At 43.2% G+C, this 25,944-nt stretch overlaps 1 protein-coding gene across 1 annotated transcript in view; it reads left to right on the forward strand.

The window, feature by feature from the left end:
• LOC137560821 (asialoglycoprotein receptor 1-like) overlaps positions 1–24,190 on the forward strand; it is a 131,299-nt gene extending 107,109 nt beyond the window's left edge. The window contains exon 9 of the mRNA XM_068271956.1: positions 23,705–24,190. Within this exon, the coding sequence (XP_068128057.1) occupies positions 23,705–23,849 (145 nt within the window). The 3' untranslated portion in view covers positions 23,850–24,190. The remainder of the gene's footprint in view (positions 1–23,704) is intronic.
• The last annotated feature ends 1,754 nt before the right edge of the window (positions 24,191–25,944 follow it).

Raw genomic sequence — 25,944 nt, forward strand, 5'->3', positions numbered from 1 at the left:
AGCCTCTATTGGCTGTCCTCTGTCTTGTATGAACACCAAGCCTCTATTGGTTGTCTTCTGTCTTGTATGAGCATCAAGCCTCTATTGGTTGTCTTCTGTCTTGTATGAGCATCAAGCCTCTATTGGCTGTCTTCTGTCTTGTATGAGCATCAAGCCTCTATTGGCTGTCCTCTGTCTTGTATGAACATCAAGCCTCTATTGGCTGTCCTCTGTCTTGTATGAACATCAAGCCTCTATTGGCTGTCCTCTGTCTTGTATGAACATCAAGCCTCTATTGGTTGTCTTCTGTCTTGTATGAACATTGAGCCTCTATTGGTTGTCTTCTGTCTTGTATGAACATCAAGCCTCTATTGGCTGTCCTCTGTCTTGCATGTACATCAAGCCACTATTGATTGTCTTCTGTCTTGTATGAACATCAAGCCTCTATTGGCTATCCTCTGTCTTGCATGTACATCAAGCCTCTATTGGCTGTCCTCTGTCTTGTATGAACATCGAGCCTCTATTGGCTGTCTTCTGTCTTGTATGAACATCAAGCCTCTATTGGCTGTCCTCTGTCTTGTATGAACATCAAGCCTCTATTGGCTGTCCTCTGTCTTGCATGTACATCAAGTCTCTATTGGCTGTCCTCTGTCTTGTATGAACATCGAGCCTCTATTGGCTGTCTTCTGTCTTGTATGAACATCAAGCCTCTATTGGCTGTCTTCTGTCTTGTATGAACATCGAGCCTCTATTGGCTGTCTTCTGTCTTGTATGAACATCAAGCCTCTATTGGCTGTCCTCTGTCTTGCATGAACATCGAGCCTCTATTGGCTGTCCTCTGTCTTGTATGAACATTAAGCCTCTATTGGTTGTCTTCTGTCTTGTATGAGCATCAAGCCTCTATTGGTTGTCTTCTGTCTTGTATGAACATCAAGCCTCTATTGGCTGTCCTCTGTCTTGTATGAACATCAAGCCTCTATTGGCTGTCCTCTGTCTTGTATGAGCATCGAGCCTCTATTGGCTGTCTTCTGTCTTGTATGAACATCAAGCCTCTATTGGCTGTCTTCTGTCTTGTATGAGCATAAAGCCTCTATTGGTTGTCTTCTGTCTTGTATGAGCATAAAGCCTCTATCGGATGTCTTCTGTCTTGTATGAACATTGAGCCTCTATTGGCTGTCTTCTGTCTTGTATGAACATCAAGCCTCTATTGGCTGTCCTCTGTCTTGCATGAACATCGAGCCTCTATTGGCTGTCCTCTGTCTTGCATGAACACCAAGCCTCTATTGGTTGTCTTCTGTCTTGTATGAACATCAAGCCTCTATTGGCTGTCTTCTGTCTTGTATGAACATTAAGCCTCTATTTGGTTGTCTTCTGTCTTGTATGAGCATCAAGCCTCTATTGGCTGTCTTCTGTCTTGTATGAACATCGAGCCTCTATTGGCTGTCCTCTGTCTTGCATGAACACCAAGCCTCTATTGGTTGTCTTCTGTCTTGTATGAACATCAAGCCTCTATTGGCTGTCTTCTGTCTTGTATGTACATCAAGCCTCTATTGGCTGTCCTCTGTCTTGTATGAACATCAAGCCTCTATTGGCTGTCCTCTGTCTTGTATGAGCATCGAGCCTCTATTGGTTGTCTTCTGTCTTTTATGAGCATCAAGCCTCTATTGGTTGTCTTCTGTCTTTTATGAGCATCAAGCCTCTATTGGCTGTCCTCTGTCTTGTATGAGCATCAAGCCTCTATTGGATGTCTTCTGTCTTGTATGAGCATCAAGCCTCTATTAGCTATCCTCTGTCTTGTATGAACATCAAGCCTCTATTGGCTGTCCTCTGTCTTGTATGAACATCAAGCCTCTATTGGCTGTCCTCTGTCTTGTATGAACATCAAGCCTCTATTGGCTGTCCTCTGTCTTGTATGAGCATCATGCCTCTATTGGTTGTCTTCTGTCTTGTATGAACATCAAGCCTCTATTGGCTGTCCTCTGTCTTGTATGAACATCAAGCCTCTATTGGCTGTCCTCTGTCTTGTATGAACATCAAGCCTCTATTGGCTGTCCTCTGTCTTGTATGAACATCAAGCCTCTATTGGCTGTCTTCTGTCTTGTATGAACATCGAGCCTCTATTGGCAGTCTTCTGTCTTGCATGTACATCAAGCCTCTATTGGCTGTCCTCTGTCTTGTATGAACATCAAGCCTCTATTGGCTGTCTTCTGTCTTGTATGAACATCAAGCCTCTATTGGCTGTCCTCTGTCTTGTATGAGCATAAAGCCTCTATTGGTTGTCTTCTGTCTTGTATGAGCATCAAGCCTCTATTGGTTGTCTTCTGTCTTGTATGAGCATCAAGCCTCTATTGGTTGTCTTCTGTCTTGTATGAGCATCAAGCCTCTATTGGCTGTCTTCTGTCTTGTATGAACATCAAGCCTCTATTGGCTGTCTTCTGTCTTGTATGAGCATCAAGCCTCTATTGGCTGTCCTCTGTCTTGTATGAACATCAAGCCTCTATTGGCTGTCCTCTGTCTTGTATGAACATCAAGCCTCTATTGGCTGTCCTCTGTCTTGTATGAACATCAAGCCTCTATTGGCTGTCCTCTGTCTTGTATGAGCATCAAGCCTCTATTGGCTGTCCTCTGTCTTGTATGAACATCAAGCCTCTATTGGTTGTCTTCTGTCTTTTATGAACATCATGCCTCTATTGGTTGTCTTCTGTCTTGTATGAACATTGAGCCTCTATTGGCTGTCCTCTGTCTTGTATGAGCATCAAGCCTCTATTGGCTGTCCTCTGTCTTGTATGAACATCAAGCCTCTATTGGCTGTCCTCTGTCTTGTATGAACATCAAGCCTCTATTGGCTGTCCTCTGTCTTGTATGAACATCAAGCCTCTATTGGCTGTCCTCTGTCTTGTATGAACATCAAGCCTCTATTGGCTGTCCACTGTCTTGTATGAGCATCAAGCCTCTATTGGTTGTCTTCTGTCTTGTATGAGCATCAAGCCTCTATTGGCTGTCCTCTGTCTTGTATGAACATCAAGCCTCTATTGGTTGTCTTCTGTCTTTTATGAACATCATGCCTCTATTGGTTGTCTTCTGTCTTGTATGAACATTGAGCCTCTATTGGCTGTCCTCTGTCTTGTATGAGCATCAAGCCTCTATTGGCTGTCCTCTGTCTTGTATGAGCATCAAGCCTCTATTGGCTGTCCTCTGTCTTGTATGAGCATAAAGCCTCTATCGGATGTCTTCTGTCTTGTATGAGCATCAAGCCTCTATTAGCTATCCTCTGTCTTGTATGAACATCAAGCCTCTATTGGCTGTCCTCTGTCTTGTATGAACATCAAGCCTCTATTGGCTGTCCTCTGTCTTGTATGAACATCAAGCCTCTATTGGCTGTCCTCTGTCTTGTATGAGCATCAAGCCTCTATTGGTTGTCTTCTGTCTTGTATGAGCATCAAGCCTCTATTGGCTGTCCTCTGTCTTGTATGAACATCAAGCCTCTATTGGCTGTCTTCTGTCTTGCATGAACATCAAGCCTCTATTGGTTGTCTTCTGTCTTGTATGAGCATCAAGCCTCTATTGGCTATCCTCTGTCTTGTATGAACATCAAGCCTCTATTGGTTGTCTTCTGTCTTGTATGAGCATCAAGCCTCTATTGGTTGTCTTCTGTCTTGTATGAACATCAAGCCTCTATTGGTTGTCCTCTGTCTTGCATGAACATCAAGCCTCTATTGGTTGTCTTCTGTCTTGTATGAACATCAAGCCTCTATTGGTTGTCTTCTGTCTTGTATGAGCATCAAGCCTCTATTGGCTGTCTTCTGTCTTGTATGAGCATCAAGCCTCTATTGGTTGTCTTCTGTCTTGTATGAGCATCAAGCCTCTATTGGCTGTCTACTGTCTTGTATGAACATCAAGCCTCTATTGGCTGTCTTCTGTCTTGTATGAACATCAAGCCTCTATTGGTTGTCTTCTGTCTTGTATGAGCATCATACCTCTATTGGCTGTCCTCTGTCTTGTATGAACATCAAGCCTCTATTGGTTGTCTTCTGTCTTGTATGAACATCAAGCCTCTATTGGTTGTCTTCTGTCTTGTATGAGCATCAAGCCTCTATTGGCTATCCTCTGTCTTGTATGAACATGAAGCCTCTATTGGTTGTCTTCTGTCTTGTATGAGCATCAAGCCTCTATTGGTTGTCTTCTGTCTTGTATGAACATCAAGCCTCTATTGGTTGTCTTCTGTCTTGTATGAGCATCAAGCCTCTATTGGCTGTCTTCTGTCTTGTATGAACATCAAGCCTCTATTGGTTGTCTTCTGTCTTGTATGAGCATCAAGCCTCTATTGGCTGTCTTCTGTCTTGTATGAACATCAAGCCTCTATTGGTTGTCTTCTGTCTTGTATGAGCATCAAGCCTCTATTGGTTGTCTTCTGTCTTGTATGAACACCAAGCCTCTATTGGCTGTCTTCTGTCTTGTATGAACATCAAGCCTCTATTGGCTGTCTTCTGTCTTGTATGAACATCAAGCCTCTATTGGTTGTCTTCTGTCTTGTATGAGCATCAAGCCTCTATTGGCTGTCTTCTGTCTTGTATGAGCATCAAGCCTCTATTGGTTGTCTTCTGTCTTGTATGAACATCAAGCCTCTATTGGCTGTCTTCTGTCTTGTATGAACATCAAGCCTCTATTGGTTGTCTTCTGTCTTGTATGAGCATCAAGCCTCTATTGGCTGTCTTCTGTCTTGTATGAACATCAAGCCTCTATTGGTTGTCTTCTGTCTTGTATGAGCATCAAGCCTCTATTGGTTGTCTTCTGTCTTGTATGAACACCAAGCCTCTATTGGCTGTCTTCTGTCTTGTATGAACATCAAGCCTCTATTGGCTGTCTTCTGTCTTGTATGAACAGCAAGCCTCTATTGGCTGTCTTCTGTCTTGTATGAACATCAAGCCTCTATTGGCTGTCTTCTGTCTTGTATGAACATCGAGCCTCTATTGGTTGTCTTCTGTCTTGTATGAACATCGAGCCTCTATTGGTTGTCTTCTGTCTTGTATGAACATCAAGCCTCTATTGGCTGTCTTCTGTCTTGTATGAACATCAAGCCTCTATTGGTTGTCTTCTGTCTTGTATGAGCATCATGCCTCTATTGGCTGTCTTCTGTCTTGTATGAACATCAAGCCTCTATTGGCTGTCTTCTGTCTTTTATGAACATCAAGCCTCTATTGGCTGTCTTCTGTCTTGTATGAACATCGAGCCTCTATTGGTTGTCTTCTGTCTTGTATGAACATCAAGCCTCTATTGGCTGTCTTCTGTCTTGTATGAACATCAAGCCTCTATTGGTTGTCTTCTGTCTTGTATGAGCATCAAGCCTCTATTGGCTGTCCTCTGTCTTGTATGAACATCGAGCCTCTATTGGTTGTCTTCTGTTTTGTATGAACATCAAGCCTCTATTGGTTGTCCTCTGTCTTGTATGAACATCGAGCCTCTATTGGCTGTCTTCTGTCTTGCATGAACATCAAGCCTCTATTGGTTGTCTTCTGTCTTGTATGAGCATCAAGCCTCTATTGGTTGTCTTCTGTCTTGTATGAACATCAAGCCTCTATTGGCTGTCTTCTGTCTTGTATGAACATCAAGCCTCTATTGGCTGTCCTCTGTCTTGTATGAACATCGAGCCTCTATTGGCTGTCTTCTGTCTTGCATGAACATCAAGCCTCTATTGGTTGTCTTCTGTCTTGTATGAGCATCAAGCCTCTATTGGTTGTCTTCTGTCTTGTATGAACATTGAGCCTCTATTGGCTGTCCTCTGTCTTGTATGAGCATCAAGCCTCTATTGGCTGTCCTCTGTCTTGTATGAGCATCAAGCCTCTATTGGCTGTCCTCTGTCTTGTATGAGCATAAAGCCTCTATCGGATGTCTTCTGTCTTGTATGAGCATCAAGCCTCTATTAGCTATCCTCTGTCTTGTATGAACATCAAGCCTCTATTGGCTGTCCTCTGTCTTGTATGAACATCAAGCCTCTATTGGCTGTCCTCTGTCTTGTATGAACATCAAGCCTCTATTGGCTGTCCTCTGTCTTGTATGAGCATCAAGCCTCTATTGGTTGTCTTCTGTCTTGTATGAGCATCAAGCCTCTATTGGCTGTCCTCTGTCTTGTATGAACATCAAGCCTCTATTGGCTGTCTTCTGTCTTGCATGAACATCAAGCCTCTATTGGTTGTCTTCTGTCTTGTATGAGCATCAAGCCTCTATTGGCTATCCTCTGTCTTGTATGAACATCAAGCCTCTATTGGTTGTCTTCTGTCTTGTATGAGCATCAAGCCTCTATTGGTTGTCTTCTGTCTTGTATGAACATCAAGCCTCTATTGGTTGTCCTCTGTCTTGCATGAACATCAAGCCTCTATTGGTTGTCTTCTGTCTTGTATGAACATCAAGCCTCTATTGGTTGTCTTCTGTCTTGTATGAGCATCAAGCCTCTATTGGCTGTCTTCTGTCTTGTATGAGCATCAAGCCTCTATTGGTTGTCTTCTGTCTTGTATGAGCATCAAGCCTCTATTGGCTGTCTACTGTCTTGTATGAACATCAAGCCTCTATTGGCTGTCTTCTGTCTTGTATGAACATCAAGCCTCTATTGGTTGTCTTCTGTCTTGTATGAGCATCATACCTCTATTGGCTGTCCTCTGTCTTGTATGAACATCAAGCCTCTATTGGTTGTCTTCTGTCTTGTATGAACATCAAGCCTCTATTGGTTGTCTTCTGTCTTGTATGAGCATCAAGCCTCTATTGGCTATCCTCTGTCTTGTATGAACATGAAGCCTCTATTGGTTGTCTTCTGTCTTGTATGAGCATCAAGCCTCTATTGGTTGTCTTCTGTCTTGTATGAACATCAAGCCTCTATTGGTTGTCTTCTGTCTTGTATGAGCATCAAGCCTCTATTGGCTGTCTTCTGTCTTGTATGAACATCAAGCCTCTATTGGTTGTCTTCTGTCTTGTATGAGCATCAAGCCTCTATTGGCTGTCTTCTGTCTTGTATGAACATCAAGCCTCTATTGGTTGTCTTCTGTCTTGTATGAGCATCAAGCCTCTATTGGTTGTCTTCTGTCTTGTATGAACACCAAGCCTCTATTGGCTGTCTTCTGTCTTGTATGAACATCAAGCCTCTATTGGCTGTCTTCTGTCTTGTATGAACATCAAGCCTCTATTGGTTGTCTTCTGTCTTGTATGAGCATCAAGCCTCTATTGGCTGTCTTCTGTCTTGTATGAACATCAAGCCTCTATTGGTTGTCTTCTGTCTTGTATGAGCATCAAGCCTCTATTGGCTGTCTTCTGTCTTGTATGAACATCAAGCCTCTATTGGTTGTCTTCTGTCTTGTATGAGCATCAAGCCTCTATTGGCTGTCTTCTGTCTTGTATGAACATCAAGCCTCTATTGGTTGTCTTCTGTCTTGTATGAGCATCAAGCCTCTATTGGTTGTCTTCTGTCTTGTATGAACACCAAGCCTCTATTGGCTGTCTTCTGTCTTGTATGAACATCAAGCCTCTATTGGCTGTCTTCTGTCTTGTATGAACAGCAAGCCTCTATTGGCTGTCTTCTGTCTTGTATGAACATCAAGCCTCTATTGGCTGTCTTCTGTCTTGTATGAACATCGAGCCTCTATTGGTTGTCTTCTGTCTTGTATGAACATCAAGCCTCTATTGGCTGTCTTCTGTCTTGTATGAACATCAAGCCTCTATTGGTTGTCTTCTGTCTTGTATGAGCATCATGCCTCTATTGGCTGTCTTCTGTCTTGTATGAACATCAAGCCTCTATTGGCTGTCTTCTGTCTTTTATGAACATCAAGCCTCTATTGGCTGTCTTCTGTCTTGTATGAACATCGAGCCTCTATTGGTTGTCTTCTGTCTTGTATGAACATCAAGCCTCTATTGGCTGTCTTCTGTCTTGTATGAACATCAAGCCTCTATTGGTTGTCTTCTGTCTTGTATGAGCATCAAGCCTCTATTGGCTGTCCTCTGTCTTGTATGAACATCGAGCCTCTATTGGTTGTCTTCTGTTTTGTATGAACATCAAGCCTCTATTGGTTGTCCTCTGTCTTGTATGAACATCGAGCCTCTATTGGCTGTCTTCTGTCTTGCATGAACATCAAGCCTCTATTGGTTGTCTTCTGTCTTGTATGAGCATCAAGCCTCTATTGGTTGTCTTCTGTCTTGTATGAACATCAAGCCTCTATTGGCTGTCTTCTGTCTTGTATGAACATCAAGCCTCTATTGGCTGTCCTCTGTCTTGTATGAACATCGAGCCTCTATTGGCTGTCTTCTGTCTTGCATGAACATCAAGCCTCTATTGGTTGTCTTCTGTCTTGTATGAGCATCAAGCCTCTATTGGTTGTCTTCTGTCTTGTATGAACATCAAGCCTCTATTGGCTGTCTTCTGTCTTGTATGAACATCAAGCCTCTATTGGCTGTCCTCTGTCTTGCATGAACATCAAGCCTCTATTGGATGTCTCCGGTCTTGTATGAACATCAAGCCTCTATTGGCTGTCTTCTGTCTTGTATGAACATCGAGCCTCTATTGGCTGTCTTCTGTCTTGTATGAACACCAAGCCTCTATTGGTTGTCTTCTGTCTTGTATGAGCATCAAGCCTCTATTGGTTGTCTTCTGTCTTGTATGAACACCAAGCCTCTATTGGCTGTCTTCTGTCTTGTATGAGCATCAAGCCTCTATTGGCTGTCCTCTGTCTTGTATGAACATCAAGCCTCTATTGGCTGTCCTCTGTCTTGTATGAGCATAAAGCCTCTATTGGCTGTCCTCTGTCTTGTATGAGCATCGAGCCTCTATTGGCTGTCTTCTGTCTTGTATGAACATCAAGCCTCTATTGGCTGTCTTCTGTCTTGTATGAACATCAAGCCTCTATTGGCTGTCTTCTGTCTTGTATGAACATCAAGCCTCTATTGGCTGTCTTCTGTCTTGTATGAGCATCAAGCCTCTATTGGCTGTCCTCTGTCTTGTATGAACATCAAGCCTCTATTGGCTGTCCTCTGTCTTGTATGAACATCAAGCCTCTATTGGCTGTCCTCTGTCTTGTATGAACATCAAGCCTCTATTGGCTGTCCTCTGTCTTGTATGAACATCAAGCCTCTATTGGCTGTCCTCTGTCTTGTATGAGCATCAAGCCTCTATTGGTTGTCTTCTGTCTTGTATGAGCATCAAGCCTCTATTGGCTGTCCTCTGTCTTTTATGAACATCATGCCTCTATTGGTTGTCTTCTGTCTTGTATGAACATTGAGCCTCTATTGGCTGTCCTCTGTCTTGTATGAGCATCAAGCCTCTATTGGCTGTCCTCTGTCTTGTATGAGCATCAAGCCTCTATTGGCTGTCCTCTGTCTTGTATGAGCATAAAGCCTCTATCGGATGTCTTCTGTCTTGTATGAGCATCAAGCCTCTATTAGCTATCCTCTGTCTTGTATGAACATCAAGCCTCTATTGGCTGTCCTCTGTCTTGTATGAACATCAAGCCTCTATTGGCTGTCCTCTGTCTTGTATGAACATCAAGCCTCTATTGGCTGTCCTCTGTCTTGTATGAACATCAAGCCTCTATTGGCTGTCCTCTGTCTTGTATGAACATCAAGCCTCTATTGGCTGTCCTCTGTCTTGTATGAGCATCAAGCCTCTATTGGTTGTCTTCTGTCTTGTATGAACATTGAGCCTCTATTGGCTGTCCTCTGTCTTGTATGAGCATCAAGCCTCTATTGGCTGTCCTCTGTCTTGTATGAGCATCAAGCCTCTATTGGCTGTCCTCTGTCTTGTATGAGCATAAAGCCTCTATCGGATGTCTTCTGTCTTGTATGAGCATCAAGCCTCTATTAGCTATCCTCTGTCTTGTATGAACATCAAGCCTCTATTGGCTGTCCTCTGTCTTGTATGAACATCAAGCCTCTATTGGCTGTCCTCTGTCTTGTATGAACATCAAGCCTCTATTGGCTGTCCTCTGTCTTGTATGAACATCAAGCCTCTATTGGCTGTCCTCTGTCTTGTATGAGCATCAAGCCTCTATTGGTTGTCTTCTGTCTTGTATGAGCATCAAGCCTCTATTGGCTGTCCTCTGTCTTGTATGAACATCAAGCCTCTATTGGCTGTCTTCTGTTTTGCATGAACATCAAGCCTCTATTGGTTGTCTTCTGTCTTGTATGAGCATCAAGCCTCTATTGGCTATCCTCTGTCTTGTATGAACATCAAGCCTCTATTGGTTGTCTTCTGTCTTGTATGAGCATCAAGCCTCTATTGGTTGTCTTCTGTCTTGTATGAACATCAAGCCTCTATTGGCTGTCCTCTGTCTTGCATGAACATCAAGCCTCTATTGGTTGTCTTCTGTCTTGTATGAACATCAAGCCTCTATTGGTTGTCTTCTGTCTTGTATGAGCATCAAGCCTCTATTGGTTGTCTTCTATCTTGTATGAACATCAAGCCTCTATTGGTTGTCCTCTGTCTTGTATGAACATCAAGCCTCTATTGGTTGTCTTCTGTCTTGTATGAGCATAAAGCCTCTATTGGCTGTCTTCTGTCTTGTATGAGCATCAAGCCTCTATCGGATGTCTTCTGTCTTGTAAGAACATCGAGCCTCTATTGGTTGTCTTCTGTCTTGTATGAACATCGAGCCTCTATTGGCTGTCTTCTGTCTTGTATGATTTTCAAGCCTCTGTTGGTTGTCTTCGTCTTGTATGAGCATCGAGCCTCTATTGGCTGTCCTCTGTCTTGTATGAACACCAAGCCTCTATTGGTTGTCTTCTGTCTTGTATGAGCATCAAGCCTCTATTGGTTGTCTTCTGTCTTGTATGAGCATCAAGCCTCTATTGGCTGTCTTCTGTCTTGTATGAGCATCAAGCCTCTATTGGCTGTCCTCTGTCTTGTATGAACATCAAGCCTCTATTGGCTGTCCTCTGTCTTGTATGAACATCAAGCCTCTATTGGCTGTCCTCTGTCTTGTATGAACATCAAGCCTCTATTGGTTGTCTTCTGTCTTGTATGAACATTGAGCCTCAATTGGCTGTCTTCTGTCTTGTATGAACATCAAGCCTCTATTGGCTGTCCTCTGTCTTGCATGTACATCAAGCCACTATTGGTTGTCTTCTGTCTTGTATGAGCATCAAGCCTCTATTGGCTATCCTCTGTCTTGTATGAGCATCAAGCCTCTATTGGTTGTCTTCTGTCTTGTATGAACATCAAGCCTCTATTGGCTGTCCTCTGTCTTGCATGTACATCAAGCCACTATTGATTGTCTTCTGTCTTGTATGAACATCAAGCCTCTATTGGCTGTCCTCTGTCTTGCATGTACATCAAGCCTCTATTGGCTGTCCTCTGTCTTGTATGAACATCGAGCCTCTATTGGCTGTCTTCTGTCTTGTATGAACATCAAGCCTCTATTGGCTGTCCTCTGTCTTGTATGAACATCAAGCCTCTATTGGCTGTCCTCTGTCTTGTATGAACATCAAGCCTCTATTGGCTGTCCTCTGTCTTGCATGTACATCAAGCCACTATTAATTGTCTTCTGTCTTGTATGAACATCAAGCCTCTATTGGTTGTCTTCTGTCTTGTATGAGCATAAAGCCTCTATCGGATGTCTTCTGACTTGTACGAACATCGAGCCTCTATTTGTTGTCTTCTGTCTTGTATGAACATCGAGCCTCTATTGGCTGTCTTCTGTCTTGTATGATTTTCAAGCCTCTGTTGGTTGTCTTCGTCTTGTATGAGCATCGAGCCTCTATTGGCTGTCCTCTGTTTTGTATGAACACCAAGCCTCTATTGATTGTCTTCTGTCTTGTATGAGCATCAAGCCTCTATTGGTTGTCTTCTGTCTTGTATGAGCATCAAGCGTCTATTGGCTGTCTTCTGACTTGTATGAGCATCAAGCCTCTATTGGCTGTCCTCTGTCTTGTATGAACATCAAGCCTCTATTGGCTGTCCTCTGTCTTGTATGAACATCAAGCCTCTATTGGCTGTCCTCTGTCTTGTATGAACATCAAGCCTCTATTGGTTGTCTTCTGTCTTGTATGAACATTGAGCCTCTATTGGTTGTCTTCTGTCTTGTATGGACATCAAGCCTCTATTGGCTGTCCTCTGTCTTGCATGTACATCAAGCCACTATTGATTGTCTTCTGTCTTGTATGAACATCAAGCCTCTATTGGCTGTCCTCTGTCTTGCATGTACATCAAGCCTCTATTGGCTGTCCTCTGTCTTGTATGAACATCGAGCCTCTATTGGCTGTCTTCTGTCTTGTATGAACATCAAGCCTCTATTGGCTGTCCTCTGTCTTGTATGAACATCAAGCCTCTATTGGCTGTCCTCTGTCTTGCATGTACATCAAGCCTCTATTGGCTGTCCTCTGTCTTGTATGAACATCGAGCCTCTATTGGCTGTCTTCTGTCTTGTATGAACATCAAGCCTCTATTGGCTGTCTTCTGTCTTGTATGAACATCGAGCCTCTATTGGCTGTCTTCTGTCTTGTATGAACATCAAGCCTCTATTGGCTGTCCTCTGTCTTGCATGAACATCGAGCCTCTATTGGCTGTCCTCTGTCTTGTATGAACATTAAGCCTCTATTGGTTGTCTTCTGTCTTGTATGAGCATCAAGCCTCTATTGGCTGTCTTCTGTCTTGTATGAACATCGAGCCTCTATTGGCTGTCCTCTGTCTTGCATGAACATCAAGCCTCTATTGGTTGTCTTCTGTCTTTTATGAACATCGAGCCTCTATTGGTTGTCTTCTGTCTTGTATGAGCATCAAGCCTCTATTGGTTGTCTTCTGTCTTTTATGAACATCGGGCCTCTATTGGTTGTCTTCTGTCTTGTATGAACATCAAGCCTCTATTGGCTGTCTTCTGTCTTGTATGAGCATAAAGCCTCTATTGGTTGTCTTCTGTCTTGTATGAGCATAAAGCCTCTATCGGATGTCTTCTGTCTTGTATGAACATTGAGCCTCTATTGGCTGTCTTCTGTCTTGTATGAACATCAAGCCTCTATTGGCTGTCCTCTGTCTTGCATGAACATCGAGCCTCTATTGGCTGTCCTCTGTCTTGCATGAACACCAAGCCTCTATTGGTTGTCTTCTGTGTTGTATGAACATCAAGCCTCTATTGGCTGTCTTCTGTCTTGTATGAACATTAAGCCTCTATTGGTTGTCTTCTGTCTTGTATGAGCATCAAGCCTCTATTGGCTGTCTTCTGTCTTGTATGAACATCGAGCCTCTATTGGCTGTCCTCTGTCTTGCATGAACACCAAGCCTCTATTGGTTGTCTTCTGTCTTGTATGAACATCAAGCCTCTATTGGCTGTCTTCTGTCTTGTATGTACATCAAGCCTCTATTGGCTGTCCTCTGTCTTGTATGAACATCAAGCCTCTATTGGCTGTCCTCTGTCTTGTATGAGCATCGAGCCTCTATTGGTTGTCTTCTGTCTTTTATGAGCATCAAGCCTCTATTGGTTGTCTTCTGTCTTTTATGAGCATCAAGCCTCTATTGGCTGTCCTCTGTCTTGTATGAGCATCAAGCCTCTATTGGATGTCTTCTGTCTTGTATGAGCATCAAGCCTCTATTGGCTGTCCTCTGTCTTGTATGAACATCAAGCCTCTATTGGTTGTCTTCTGTCTTTTATGAACATCATGCCTCTATTGGTTGTCTTCTGTCTTGTATGAACATTGAGCCTCTATTGGCTGTCCTCTGTCTTGTATGAGCATCAAGCCTCTATTGGCTGTCCTCTGTCTTGTATGAGCATCAAGCCTCTATTGGCTGTCCTCTGTCTTGTATGAGCATAAAGCCTCTATCGGATGTCTTCTGTCTTGTATGAGCATCAAGCCTCTATTAGCTATCCTCTGTCTTGTATGAACATCAAGCCTCTATTGGCTGTCCTCTGTCTTGTATGAACATCAAGCCTCTATTGGCTGTCCTCTGTCTTGTATGAACATCAAGCCTCTATTGGCTGTCCTCTGTCTTGTATGAACATCAAGCCTCTATTGGCTGTCCTCTGTCTTGTATGAACATCAAGCCTCTATTGGCTGTCCTCTGTCTTGTATGAGCATCAAGCCTCTATTGGTTGTCTTCTGTCTTGTATGAGCATCAAGCCTCTATTGGCTGTCCTCTGTCTTGTATGAACATCAAGCCTCTATTGGCTGTCTTCTGTCTTGCATGAACATCAAGCCTCTATTGGTTGTCTTCTGTCTTGTATGAGCATCAAGCCTCTATTGGCTATCCTCTGTCCTGTATGAACATCAAGCCTCTATTGGTTGTCTTCTGTCTTGTATGAGCATCAAGCCTCTATTGGTTGTCTTCTGTCTTGTATGAACATCAAGCCTCTATTGGCTGTCCTCTGTCTTGCATGAACATCAAGCCTCTATTGGTTGTCTTCTGTCTTGTATGAACATCAAGCCTCTATTGGTTGTCTTCTGTCTTGTATGAGCATCAAGCCTCTATTGGCTGTCTTCTGTCTTGTATGAGCATCAAGCCTCTATTGGTTGTCTTCTGTCTTGTATGAACATCAAGCCTCTATTGGTTGTCTTCTGTCTTGTATGAGCATCAAGCCTCTATTGGTTGTCTTCTGTCTTGTATGAACATCAAGCCTCTATTGGTTGTCTTCTGTCTTGTATGAACATCAAGCCTCTATTGGCTGTCTTCTGTCTTGTATGAACATCAAGCCTCTATTGGCTGTCTTCTGTCTTGTATGAGCATCAAGCCTCTATTGGTTGTCTTCTGTCTTGTATGAACATCAAGCCTTTTTTGGTTGTCTTCTGTCTTGTATGAACATCAAGCCTCTATTGGCTGTCTTCTGTCTTGTATGAACATCAAGCCTCTATTGGTTGTCTTCTGTCTTGTATGAGCATCAAGCCTCTATTGGATGTCCTCTGTCTTGTATGAGCATCAAGCCTCTATTGGCTGTCCTCTGTCTTGTATGAACATCAAGCCTCTATTGGTTGTCTTCTGTCTTGTATGAACATCAAGCCTCTATTGGTTGTCTTCTGTCTTGTATGAGCATCAAGCCTCTATTGGCTATCCTCTGTCTTGTATGAACATGAAGCCTCTATTGGTTGTCTTCTGTCTTGTATGAGCATCAAGCCTCTATTGGTTGTCTTCTATCTTGTATGAACATCAAGCCTCTATTGGTTGTCTTCTGTCTTGTATGAGCATCAAGCCTCTATTGGTTGTCTTCTGTCTTGTATGAACACCAAGCCTCTATTGGCTGTCTTCTGTCTTGTATGAACATCAAGCCTCTATTGGCTGTCTACTGTCTTGTATGAACATCAAGCCTCTATTGGCTGTCTTCTGTCTTGTATGAGCATCAAGCCTCTATTGGTTGTCTTCTGTCTTGTATGAGCATCAAGCCTCTATTGGCTGTCCTCTGTCTTGTATGAACATCGAGCCTCTATTGGTTGTCTTCTGTCTTGTATGAACATCAAGCCTCTATTGGCTGTCTTCTGTCTTGTATGAACATCAAGCCTCTATTGGTTGTCTTCTGTCTTGTATGAGCATCAAGCCTCTATTGGCTGTCCTCTGTCTTGTATGAACATCGAGCCTCTATTGGTTGTCTTCTGTTTTGTATGAACATCAAACCTCTATTGGCTGTCCTCTGTCTTGTATGAACATCAAGCCTCTATTGGCTGTCTTCTGTCTTGTATGAACATCAAGCCTCTATTGGCTGTCTTCTGTCTTCTATGAGCATCAAGCCTCTATTGGTTGTCTTCTGTCTTGTATGAACACCAAGCCTCTATTGGCTGTCCTCTGTCTTGCATGAACATCAAGCCTCTATTGGTTGTCTTCTGTCTTGTATGAGCATCAAGCCTCTATTGGTTGTCTTCTGTCTTGTATGAACATCAAGCCTCTATTGGCTGTCTTCTGTCTTGTATGAACATCAAGCCTCTATTGGCTGTCCTCTGTCTTGTATGAGCATCAAGCCTCTATTGGCTGTCTTCTGTCTTGTATGAACATCAAGCTTCTATTGGCTGTCTTCTGTCTTGTATGAACATCAAGCCTCTATTGGCTGTCCTCTGTCTTGTATGAACATCAAGCCTCTATTGGCTGTCCTCTGTCTTGTATGAACATCAAGCCTCTATTGGTTGTCTTCTGTCTTGTATGAGCATAAAGCCTCTATCGGATGTCTTCTGTCTTGTATGATCATCAAGCCTCTATTGGTTGTCTTCTGTCTTGTATGATCATCAAGCCTCTATTGGTTGTCTTCTGTCTTATATGAACATCGAGCCTCTATTGGTAGTCTTCTGTCTTGTATGAGCATCAAGCCTCTATTGGTTGTCTTCTATCTTGTATGAACATCAAGCCTCTATTGGTTGTCTTCTGTCTTATATGAACATCAAGCCTCTATTGGCTGTCTTCTGTCTTGTATGAACATCAAGCCTGTATTGGCTGTCTTCTGTCTTATATGAACATCGAGCCTCTATTGGTTGTCTTCTGTCTTGTATGAGCATAAAGCCTCTATCGGATGTCTTCTGTCTTGTATGAGCATCAAGCCTCTATTGGTTGTCTTCTGTCTTATATGAACATCAAGCCTCTATTGGCTGTTCTCTGTCTTGTATGAACATCAAGCCTCTATTGGTTGTCTTCTGTCTTGTATGAACATCAAGCCTCTATTGGCTGTCTTCTGTCTTGTATGAGCATAAAGCCTCTATCGGATGTCTTCTGTCTTGTATGAGCATCAAGCCTCTATTGGTTGTCTTCTATCTTGTATGAACATCAAGCCTCTATTGGCTGTCTTCTGTCTTGTATGAGCATAAAGCCTCTATCGGATGTCTTCTGTCTTGTATGAACATCAAGCCTCTATTGGCTGTCTTCTGTCTTCTATGAACATCAAGCCTCTATTGGCTGTCCTCTGTCTTGTATGAACATCAAGCCTCTATTGGCTGTCCTCTGTCTTGTATGAACATCAAGCCTCTATTGGTTGTCTTCTGTCTTGTATGAGCATAAAGCCTCTATTGGCTGTCTTCTGTCTTGTATGAGCATCAAGCCTCTATTGGTTGTCTTCTATCTTGTATGAACATCAAGCCTCTATTGGTTGTCTTCTGTCTTGTATGAGCATAAAGCCTCTATCGGATGTCTTCTGTCTTGTAAGAACATCGAGCCTCTATTGGTTGTCTTCTGTCTTGTATGAACATCGAGCCTCTATTGGCTGTCTTCTGTCTTGTATGATTTTCAAGCCTCTGTTGGTTGTCTTCGTCTTGTATGAGCATCGAGCCTCTATTGGCTGTCCTCTGTCTTGTATGAACACCAAGCCTCTATTGGTTGACTTCTGTCTTGTATGAGCATCAAGCCTCTATTGGTTGTCTTCTGTCTTGTATGAGCATCAAGCCTCTATTGGCTGTCTTCTGTCTTGTATGAGCATCAAGCCTCTATTGGCTGTCCTCTGTCTTGTATGAACATCAAGCCTCTACTGGCTGTCCTCTGTCTTGTATGAACATCAAGCCTCTATTGGCTGTCCTCTGTCTTGTATGAACATCAAGCCTCTATTGGTTGTCTTCTGTCTTGTATGAACATTGAGCCTCTATTGGCTGTCTTCTGTCTTGTATGAACATCAAGCCTCTATTGGCTGTCCTCTGTCTTGTATGAACATCAAGCCTCTATTGGTTGTCTTCTGTCTTGTATGAACATTGAGCCTCTATTGGCTGTCTTCTGTCTTGTATGAGCATCGAGCCTCTATTGGCTGTCCTCTGTCTTGTATGAACACCAAGCCTCTATTGGTTGTCTTCTGTCTTGTATGAACATCAAGCCACTATTGGTTGTCTTCTGTCTTGTATGAGCATCAAGCCTCTATTGGCTATCCTCTGTCTTGTATGAGCATCAAGCCTCTATTGGTTGTCTTCTGTCTTGTATGAACATCAAGCCTCTATTGGCTGTCCTCTGTCTAGCATGTACATCAAGCCACTATTGATTGTCTTCTGTCTTGTATGAACATCAAGCCTCTATTGGCTGTCCTCTGTCTTGCATGTACATCAAGCCTCTATTGGCTGTCCTCTGTCTTGTATGAACATCGAGCCTCTATTGGCTGTCTTCTGTCTTGTATGAACATCAAGCCTCTATTGGCTGTCCTCTGTCTTGTATGAACATCAAGCCTCTATTGGCTGTCCTCTGTCTTGCATGTACATCAAGCCTCTATTGGCTGTCCTCTGTCTTGTATGAACATCGAGCCTCTATTGGCTGTCTTCTGTCTTGTATGAACATCAAGCCTCTATTGGCTGTCTTCTGTCTTGTATGAACATCGAGCCTCTATTGGTTGTCTTCTGTCTTGTATGAGCATCAAGCCTCTATTGGTTGTCTTCTGTCTTATATGAGCATCAAGCCTCTATTGGCTGTCTTCTGTCTTGTATGAACATCAAGCCTCTATTGGTTGTCTTCTGTCTTATATGAGCATCAAGCCTCTATTGAATGTCTTCTGTCTTGTATGAACATCAAGCCTCTATTGGCTGTCTTCTGTCTTGTATGAACATCAAGCCACTATTGGTTGTCTTCTGTCTTATATGAGCATCAATCCTCTATTGGTTGTCTTCTGTCTTGTATGAGCATCAAGCCTCTATTGGTTGTCTTCTGTCTTATATGAGCATCAAGCCTCTATTGGCTGTCTTCTGTCTTATATGAGCATCAAGCCTCTATTGGCTGTCTTCTGTCTTGTATGAACATCAAGCCTCTATTGGCTGTCTTCTGTCTTATATGAGCATCAAGCCTCTATTGAATGTCTTCTGTCTTGTATGAACATCAAGCCTCTATTGGCTGTCTTCTGTCTTGTATGAACATCAAGCCTCTATTGAATGTCTTCTGTCTTGTATGAACATCAAGCCTCTATTGGCTGTCTTCTGTCTTGTATGAACATCAAGCCTCTATTGGTTGTCTTCTGTCTTGTATGAGCATCGAGCCTCTATTCGCTGTCTTCTGTCTTGTATGAGCATCAAGCCTCTATTGGCTGTCCTCTGTCTTGTATGAACATTAAGCCTCTATTGGCTGTCTTCTGTCTTGTATGAACATCAAGCCTCTATTGAATGTCTTCTGTCTTGTATGAACATCAAGCCTCTATCGGATGTCTTCTGTCTTGTATGAACATCAAGCCTCTATTGGTTGTCTTCTGTCTTGTATGAGCATAAAGCCTCTATCGGATGTCTTCTGTCTTGTATGAACATCAAGCCTCTATTGGTTGTCTTCTGTCTTGTATGAACATCAAGCCTCTATTGGCTGTCCTCTGTCTTGTATGAACATCAAGCCTCTATTGGCTGTCCTCTGTCTTGTATGAACATCAAGCCTCTATTGGCTGTCCTCTGTCTTGTATGAACATCAAGCCTCTATTGGTTGTCTTCTGTCTTGTATGAGCATAAAGCCTCTATTGGCTGTCTTCTGTCTTGTATGAGCATCAAGCCTCTATTGGTTGTCTTCTATCTTGTATGAACATCAAGCCTCTATTGGTTGTCTTCTGTCTTGTATGAGCATAAAGCCTCTATCGGATGTCTTCTGTCTTGTAAGAACATCGAGCCTCTATTGGTTGTCTTCTGTCTTGTATGAACATCGAGCCTCTATTGGCTGTCTTCTGTCTTGTATGATTTTCAAGCCTCTGTTGGTTGTCTTCGTCTTGTATGAGCATCGAGCCTCTATTGGCTGTCCTCTGTCTTGTATGAACACCAAGCCTCTATTGGTTGTCTTCTGTCTTGTATGAGCATCAAGCCTCTATTGGTTGTCTTCTGTCTTGTATGAACACCAAGCCTCTATTGGTTGTCTTCTGTCTTGTATGAACACCAAGCCTCTATTGGTTGTCTTCTGTCTTGTATGAGCATCAAGCCTCTATTGGCTGTCTTCTGTCTTGTATGAGCATCAAGCCTCTATTGGTTGTCTTCTGTCTTGTATGAGCATCAAGCCTCTATTGGCTGTCTTCTGTCTTGTATGAACACCAAGCCTCTATTGGTTGTCTTCTGTCTTGTATGAGCATCAAGCCTCTATTGGCTGTCTTCTGTCTTGTATGAGCATCAAGCCTCTATTGGCTGTCCTCTGTCTTGTATGAACATCAAGCCTCTATTGGCTGTCCTCTGTCTTGTATGAACATCAAGCCTCTATTGGCTGTCCTCTGTCTTGTATGAACATCAAGCCTCTATTGGTTGTCTTCTGTCTTGTATGAACATCAAGCCTCTATTGGCTGTCCTCTGTCTTGCATGTACATCAAGCCACTATTGGTTGTCTTCTGTCTTGTATGAGCATCAAGCCTCTATTGGCTATCCTCTGTCTTGTATGAGCATCAAGCCTCTATTGGTTGTCTTCTGTCTTGTATGAACATCAAGCCTCTATTGGCTGTCCTCTGTCTTGCATGTACATCAAGCCACTATTGATTGTCTTCTGTCTTGTATGAACATCAAGCCTCTATTGGCTGTCCTCTGTCTTGCATGTACATCAAGCCTCTATTGGCTGTCCTCTGTCTTGTATGAACATCGAGCCTCTATTGGCTGTCCTCTGTCTTGTATGAACATCAAGCCTCTATTGGCTGTCCTCTGTCTTGCATGTACATCAAGCCTCTATTGGCTGTCCTCTGTCTTGTATGAACATCGAGCCTCTATTGGCTGTCCTCTGTCTTGTATGAACATCAAGCCTCTATTGGCTGTCCTCTGTCTTGCATGTACATCAAGCCTCTATTGGCTGTCCTCTGTCTTGTATGAACATCGAGCCTCTATTGGCTGTCTTCTGTCTTGTATGAACATCAAGCCTCTATTGGCTGTCTTCTGTCTTGTATGAACATCGAGCCTCTATTGGTTGTCTTCTGTCTTGTATGAGCATCAAGCCTCTATTGGTTGTCTTCTGTCTTATATGAGCATCAAGCCTCTATTGGCTGTCTTCTGTCTTATATGAGCATCAAGCCTCTATTGGCTGTCTTCTGTCTTGTATGAACATCAAGCCTCTATTGGCTGTCTTCTGTCTTGTATGAACATCAAGCCTCTATTGGCTGTCCTCTGTCTTGTATGAACATCAAGCCTCTATTGGCTGTCCTCTGTCTTGCATGTACATCAAGCCTCTATTGGCTGTCTTCTGTCTTGTATGAACATCAAGCCTCTATTGGCTGTCCTCTGTCTTGTATGAACATCAAGCCTCTATTGGCTGTCCTCTGTCTTGCATGTACATCAAGCCTCTATTGGCTGTCCTCTGTCTTGTATGAACATCGAGCCTCTATTGGCTGTCTTCTGTCTTGTATGAACATCAAGCCTCTATTGGCTGTCCTCTGTCTTGTATGAACATCGAGCCTCTATTGGTTGTCTTCTGTCTTGTATGAGCATCAAGCCTCTATTGGTTGTCTTCTGTCTTATATGAGCATCAAGCCTCTATTGGCTGTCTTCTGTCTTATATGAGCATCAAGCCTCTATTGGCTGTCTTCTGTCTTGTATGAACATCAAGCCTCTATTGGCTGTCCTCTGTCTTGTATGAACATCGAGCCTCTATTGGCTGTCTTCTGTCTTGTATGAACATCAAGCCTCTATTGGCTGTCTTCTGTCTTGTATGAACATCGAGCCTCTATTAGTTGTCTTCTGTCTTGTATGAGCATCAAGCCTCTATTGGTTGTCTTCTGTCTTATATGAGCATCATGCCTCTATTGGCTGTCTTCTGTCTTGTATGAGCATCAAGCCTCTATTGGCTGTCTTCTGTCTTATATGAGCATCAAGCCTCTATTGGCTGTCTTCTGTCTTATATGAGCATCAAGCCTCTATTGAATGTCTTCTGTCTTGTATGAACATCAAGCCTCTATTGGCTGTCTTCTGTCTTGTATGAACATCAAGCCTCTATTGGCTGTCCTCTGTCTTGCATGTACATCAAGCCACTATTGGTTGTCTTCTGTCTTGTATGAGCATCAAGCCTCTATTGGCTATCCTCTGTCTTGTATGAGCATCAAGCCTCTATTGGTTGTCTTCTGTCTTGTATGAACATCAAGCCTCTATTGGCTGTCCTCTGTCTTGCATGTACATCAAGCCACTATTGATTGTCTTCTGTCTTGTATGAACATCAAGCCTCTATTGGCTGTCCTCTGTCTTGCATGTACATCAAGCCTCTATTGGCTGTCCTCTGTCTTGTATGAACATCGAGCCTCTATTGGCTGTCCTCTGTCTTGTATGAACATCAAGCCTCTATTGGCTGTCCTCTGTCTTGCATGTACATCAAGCCTCTATTGGCTGTCCTCTGTCTTGTATGAACATCGAGCCTCTATTGGCTGTCCTCTGTCTTGTATGAACATCAAGCCTCTATTGGCTGTCCTCTGTCTTGCATGTACATCAAGCCTCTATTGGCTGTCCTCTGTCTTGTATGAACATCGAGCCTCTATTGGCTGTCTTCTGTCTTGTATGAACATCAAGCCTCTATTGGCTGTCTTCTGTCTTGTATGAACATCGAGCCTCTATTGGTTGTCTTCTGTCTTGTATGAGCATCAAGCCTCTATTGGTTGTCTTCTGTCTTATATGAGCATCAAGCCTCTATTGGCTGTCTTCTGTCTTATATGAGCATCAAGCCTCTATTGGCTGTCTTCTGTCTTGTATGAACATCAAGCCTCTATTGGCTGTCTTCTGTCTTGTATGAACATCAAGCCTCTATTGGCTGTCCTCTGTCTTGTATGAACATCAAGCCTCTATTGGCTGTCCTCTGTCTTGCATGTACATCAAGCCTCTATTGGTTGTCCTCTGTCTTGTATGAGCATCAAGCCTCTATTGGTTGTCTTCTGTCTTGTATGATTATCAAGCCTCTATCGGATGTCTTCTGTCTTGTATGAACACCAAGCCTCTATTGGCTGTCCTCTGTCTTGTATGAGCATCAAGCCTCTATTGGTTGTCTTCTGTCTTGTATGAACACCAAGCCTCTATTGGCTGTCTTCTGTCTTGTGGCTGTCTTCTGTCTTGTATGAACCTCAAGCCTCTATTGGCTGTCCTCTGTCTTGCATGAACATCGAGCCTCTATTGGCTGTCCTCTGTCTTGTATGTACATCAAGCCTCTATTAGTTGTCTTCTGTCTTGTATGAGCATCAAGCCTCTATTGGATGTCTTCTGTCTTGTATGAACATCGAGCCTCTATTGGCTGTCCTCTGTCTTGCATGAACATCAAGCCTCTATTGGTTGTCCTCTGTCTTGTATGAGCATCGAGCCTCTATTGGTTGTCTTCTGTCTTGTATGAACATCGAGCCTCTATTAGCTGTCTTCTGTCTTGTATGAACATCAAGCCTCTATTGGCTGTTCTCTGTCTTGCATGAACATCGAGCCTCTATTGGTTGTCTTCTGTCTTGTATGAACACCAAGCCTCTATTGGTTGTCTTCTGTCTTGTATGAGCATCAAGCCTCTATCGGCTGTCTTCTGTCTTTTATGAACATCAAGCCTCTATTGGTTGTCTTCTGTCTTGTATGAGCATCGAGCCTCTATTGGTTGTCTTCTGTCTTGTATGAGCATCGAGCATCTATTAGTTTTCTGTCTTGTATGAACATCAAGCCTCTATTGGATTACTTCTGTCTTGTATGAACATCAAGCCTCTATCAGATGTCTTCTGTCTTGTATGAATTTCAAGCCTCTATTGGCTGTCCTCTGTCTTGTATGATTTCCAAGCCTCCATTGGTTGTTTTCTGTCTTGTATGAACATCAAGCCTCTATTAGTTGTCTTATGTCTTGCATGAATGTAATGCCTCTATTGGTTGTCTTTTGTCTAGTAGGAACTGAAGGCCTGCCTTAGTTGTAGTGAGCTGGAATTATCTATCGGTTTCTTCTGTCTTGCAGGAACTGGAGGCCTAACCAGCCAGATGAGTTTTATGGCCATGGACTGGGAGGAGGAGAGGACTGTGCCCACATGCATGATGATGGCCGATGGAATGACGACCATTGTTCCCGAGGTTACTCCTACCTTTGTGAGGTGGAGACGTGATGGTGACAGGCCTGTCTTATACATGGAATGTACAGCAGAGGAGATGTTATTGGTGACCACCTCACCTTACAGGAAAAGACCCCAATATATAACTGTCAGATTTCCAAACTCTTGTCCATCAGCAGAAGTCTGGAGGGCTTATGTGGGGGTTCATCGTAGGGTCTCCAGAGACAATACACTTCCATCCATAATGAGGGCTCTATAATGTAACAAAATACTATTAATATATAACATTATATAAGAGATAAAATCTATATTTCTATTGGTCAGAGATTGAGAAATATTGGTTAATTTTGTTTTGGTGTTTCTGTAAAATAAAGTATAATGCGGAGGTGTCTGAAGTTCTACAGATCTCATGTTTACAGGAAGTAACTGTAATAGGAGTGATGTGTGAGGAGGGGCGTGCCAGGTGCAGCAGACAGACTCACGCAGGAAGACAAAAATCCACAGGAAACACATATTCTATGGGGGCGTGTCCAAGAACTGCAGTAATAGCCAATCAGAGGCTAATCAATATGAACTGCTGCATTGCACTGGTCCAATTTCCCGCTTATTAAATTTACATACACTCAGAACACGACTCGTTGACCATCCCTGGTGTCAATTTTGAGACAAGACAACAAAAGATGGAAGAGCCTGAAAACCGACTTCCTGCTCCTCTCATTTCCAGCAGAAACAAAAATGCTGATCAAAAAGCAAAAGTAATTCATATTAGAAAAAAATAAAGAGAAAATAAGATGAGTACTCAACTGGTGAATCCAGTAACCCCCTGTATAGACATTTGTCTCTGTAGGTTGTCCTCTGGTTAAGTTAGAGAGATTCTTCCAGCCCCTTGGAAAGTGAAGCCCTGCAAATCTCCTTTGTGTAGACTTCTGGAACATCTGAGGTCACCATGAAATCTACTAGAAGAAAGCAATGTTGCTATTTTTGCAGATGATACAAAATTGTGCAGAATCATCAACTCTCAGGAAGATAGTGTCATATTGCAACAGGATCTGTATAGGATGGCTATATGGGCATATACATGGCAGATGGAATTCAATGTTGACAAATGTAGAGTCAAGCAATTTGGTCATACCAATGGTCTAGCACCGTACAACTAGAGATGGCCCAAACGGTTTGCATGCAAACTTATTCATGCGAACATTGTATTCGCCCCTATGCTACATCATTGGGTTAAACTTTCACCCTCTTGTAAAGGATAGCGGAGATTCCGCCACAGAGGCAATCGGCATGGTGGCTATCTCCACGTATTAGCCGGCGGCCTCTGCCGCGCAGCTACATGCTGCTGCTTTGCCTGGTCCTTCTAGAGCACATAGAATGAGAGCTACGCACACGCGCCAGGCGACAGGACCTTTATGCAAGTAGAAGGGGAGTCAGCTGATCATACGGTCAGCTGACTCCAGTAGTGCTCCGGATTGACTGAGTGACTGGGGCGGTGCTGTGGAGCACTCTGAGTATATATAGGACCTGCCTGTCAGTTGCTGGTTGTCTGCTGTTGCAAATGCTAACATGTTAGTGCTCAGACCCTAGTCAGATGATCCCACAGTGTGCTAGAACCAGCTGGAGCTGCTGATCCACACTTAGCCAGATTCCATTGATAGCTTAAAGTACTAATTGCATGGTGTTATCTGTGTATTAGACCTTAGACTAGATCCCAGGTGTTGAAACCAAGGACTTCACACCTAAACTAGAATATTGCTTTATTGTTATTGTTTATCTGTTATGACCTTCTGCTTCCTTGACGACTCTCCTGTTTGCTGATTCGGTACCGCTATCTATCTGATTACTGTTGCCGATGCTGCCTGAAACTTAACATTGAATTAGCCTTCTGTCTTTGTACTTTATCTGTCCGTACGTTGCCTACTCTGCTTGTCTGACCTTCCTGTCCTCACTAGTGGGACTCACCATTAGCGAGGAATCTCTTATAGCTGTCACCTACTCCTTAGGTGATCAGCCCTTGCAGCACTGTCTGTAACACTTGGTCCTCAGGTGTCCGCTAGCTGCAGTATAGTCTTAATCTCCTGCTCCTCAGGTGATTATCCTTGCAGCACAGTCAGTGGTCCCTGCTCCTCAGGTGTCCACTGGCTGCAGT

This window comes from Hyperolius riggenbachi, chromosome 3 (genome assembly GCF_040937935.1).
Source record: "Hyperolius riggenbachi isolate aHypRig1 chromosome 3, aHypRig1.pri, whole genome shotgun sequence".
Lineage (NCBI taxonomy): Eukaryota > Metazoa > Chordata > Amphibia > Anura > Hyperoliidae > Hyperolius > Hyperolius riggenbachi.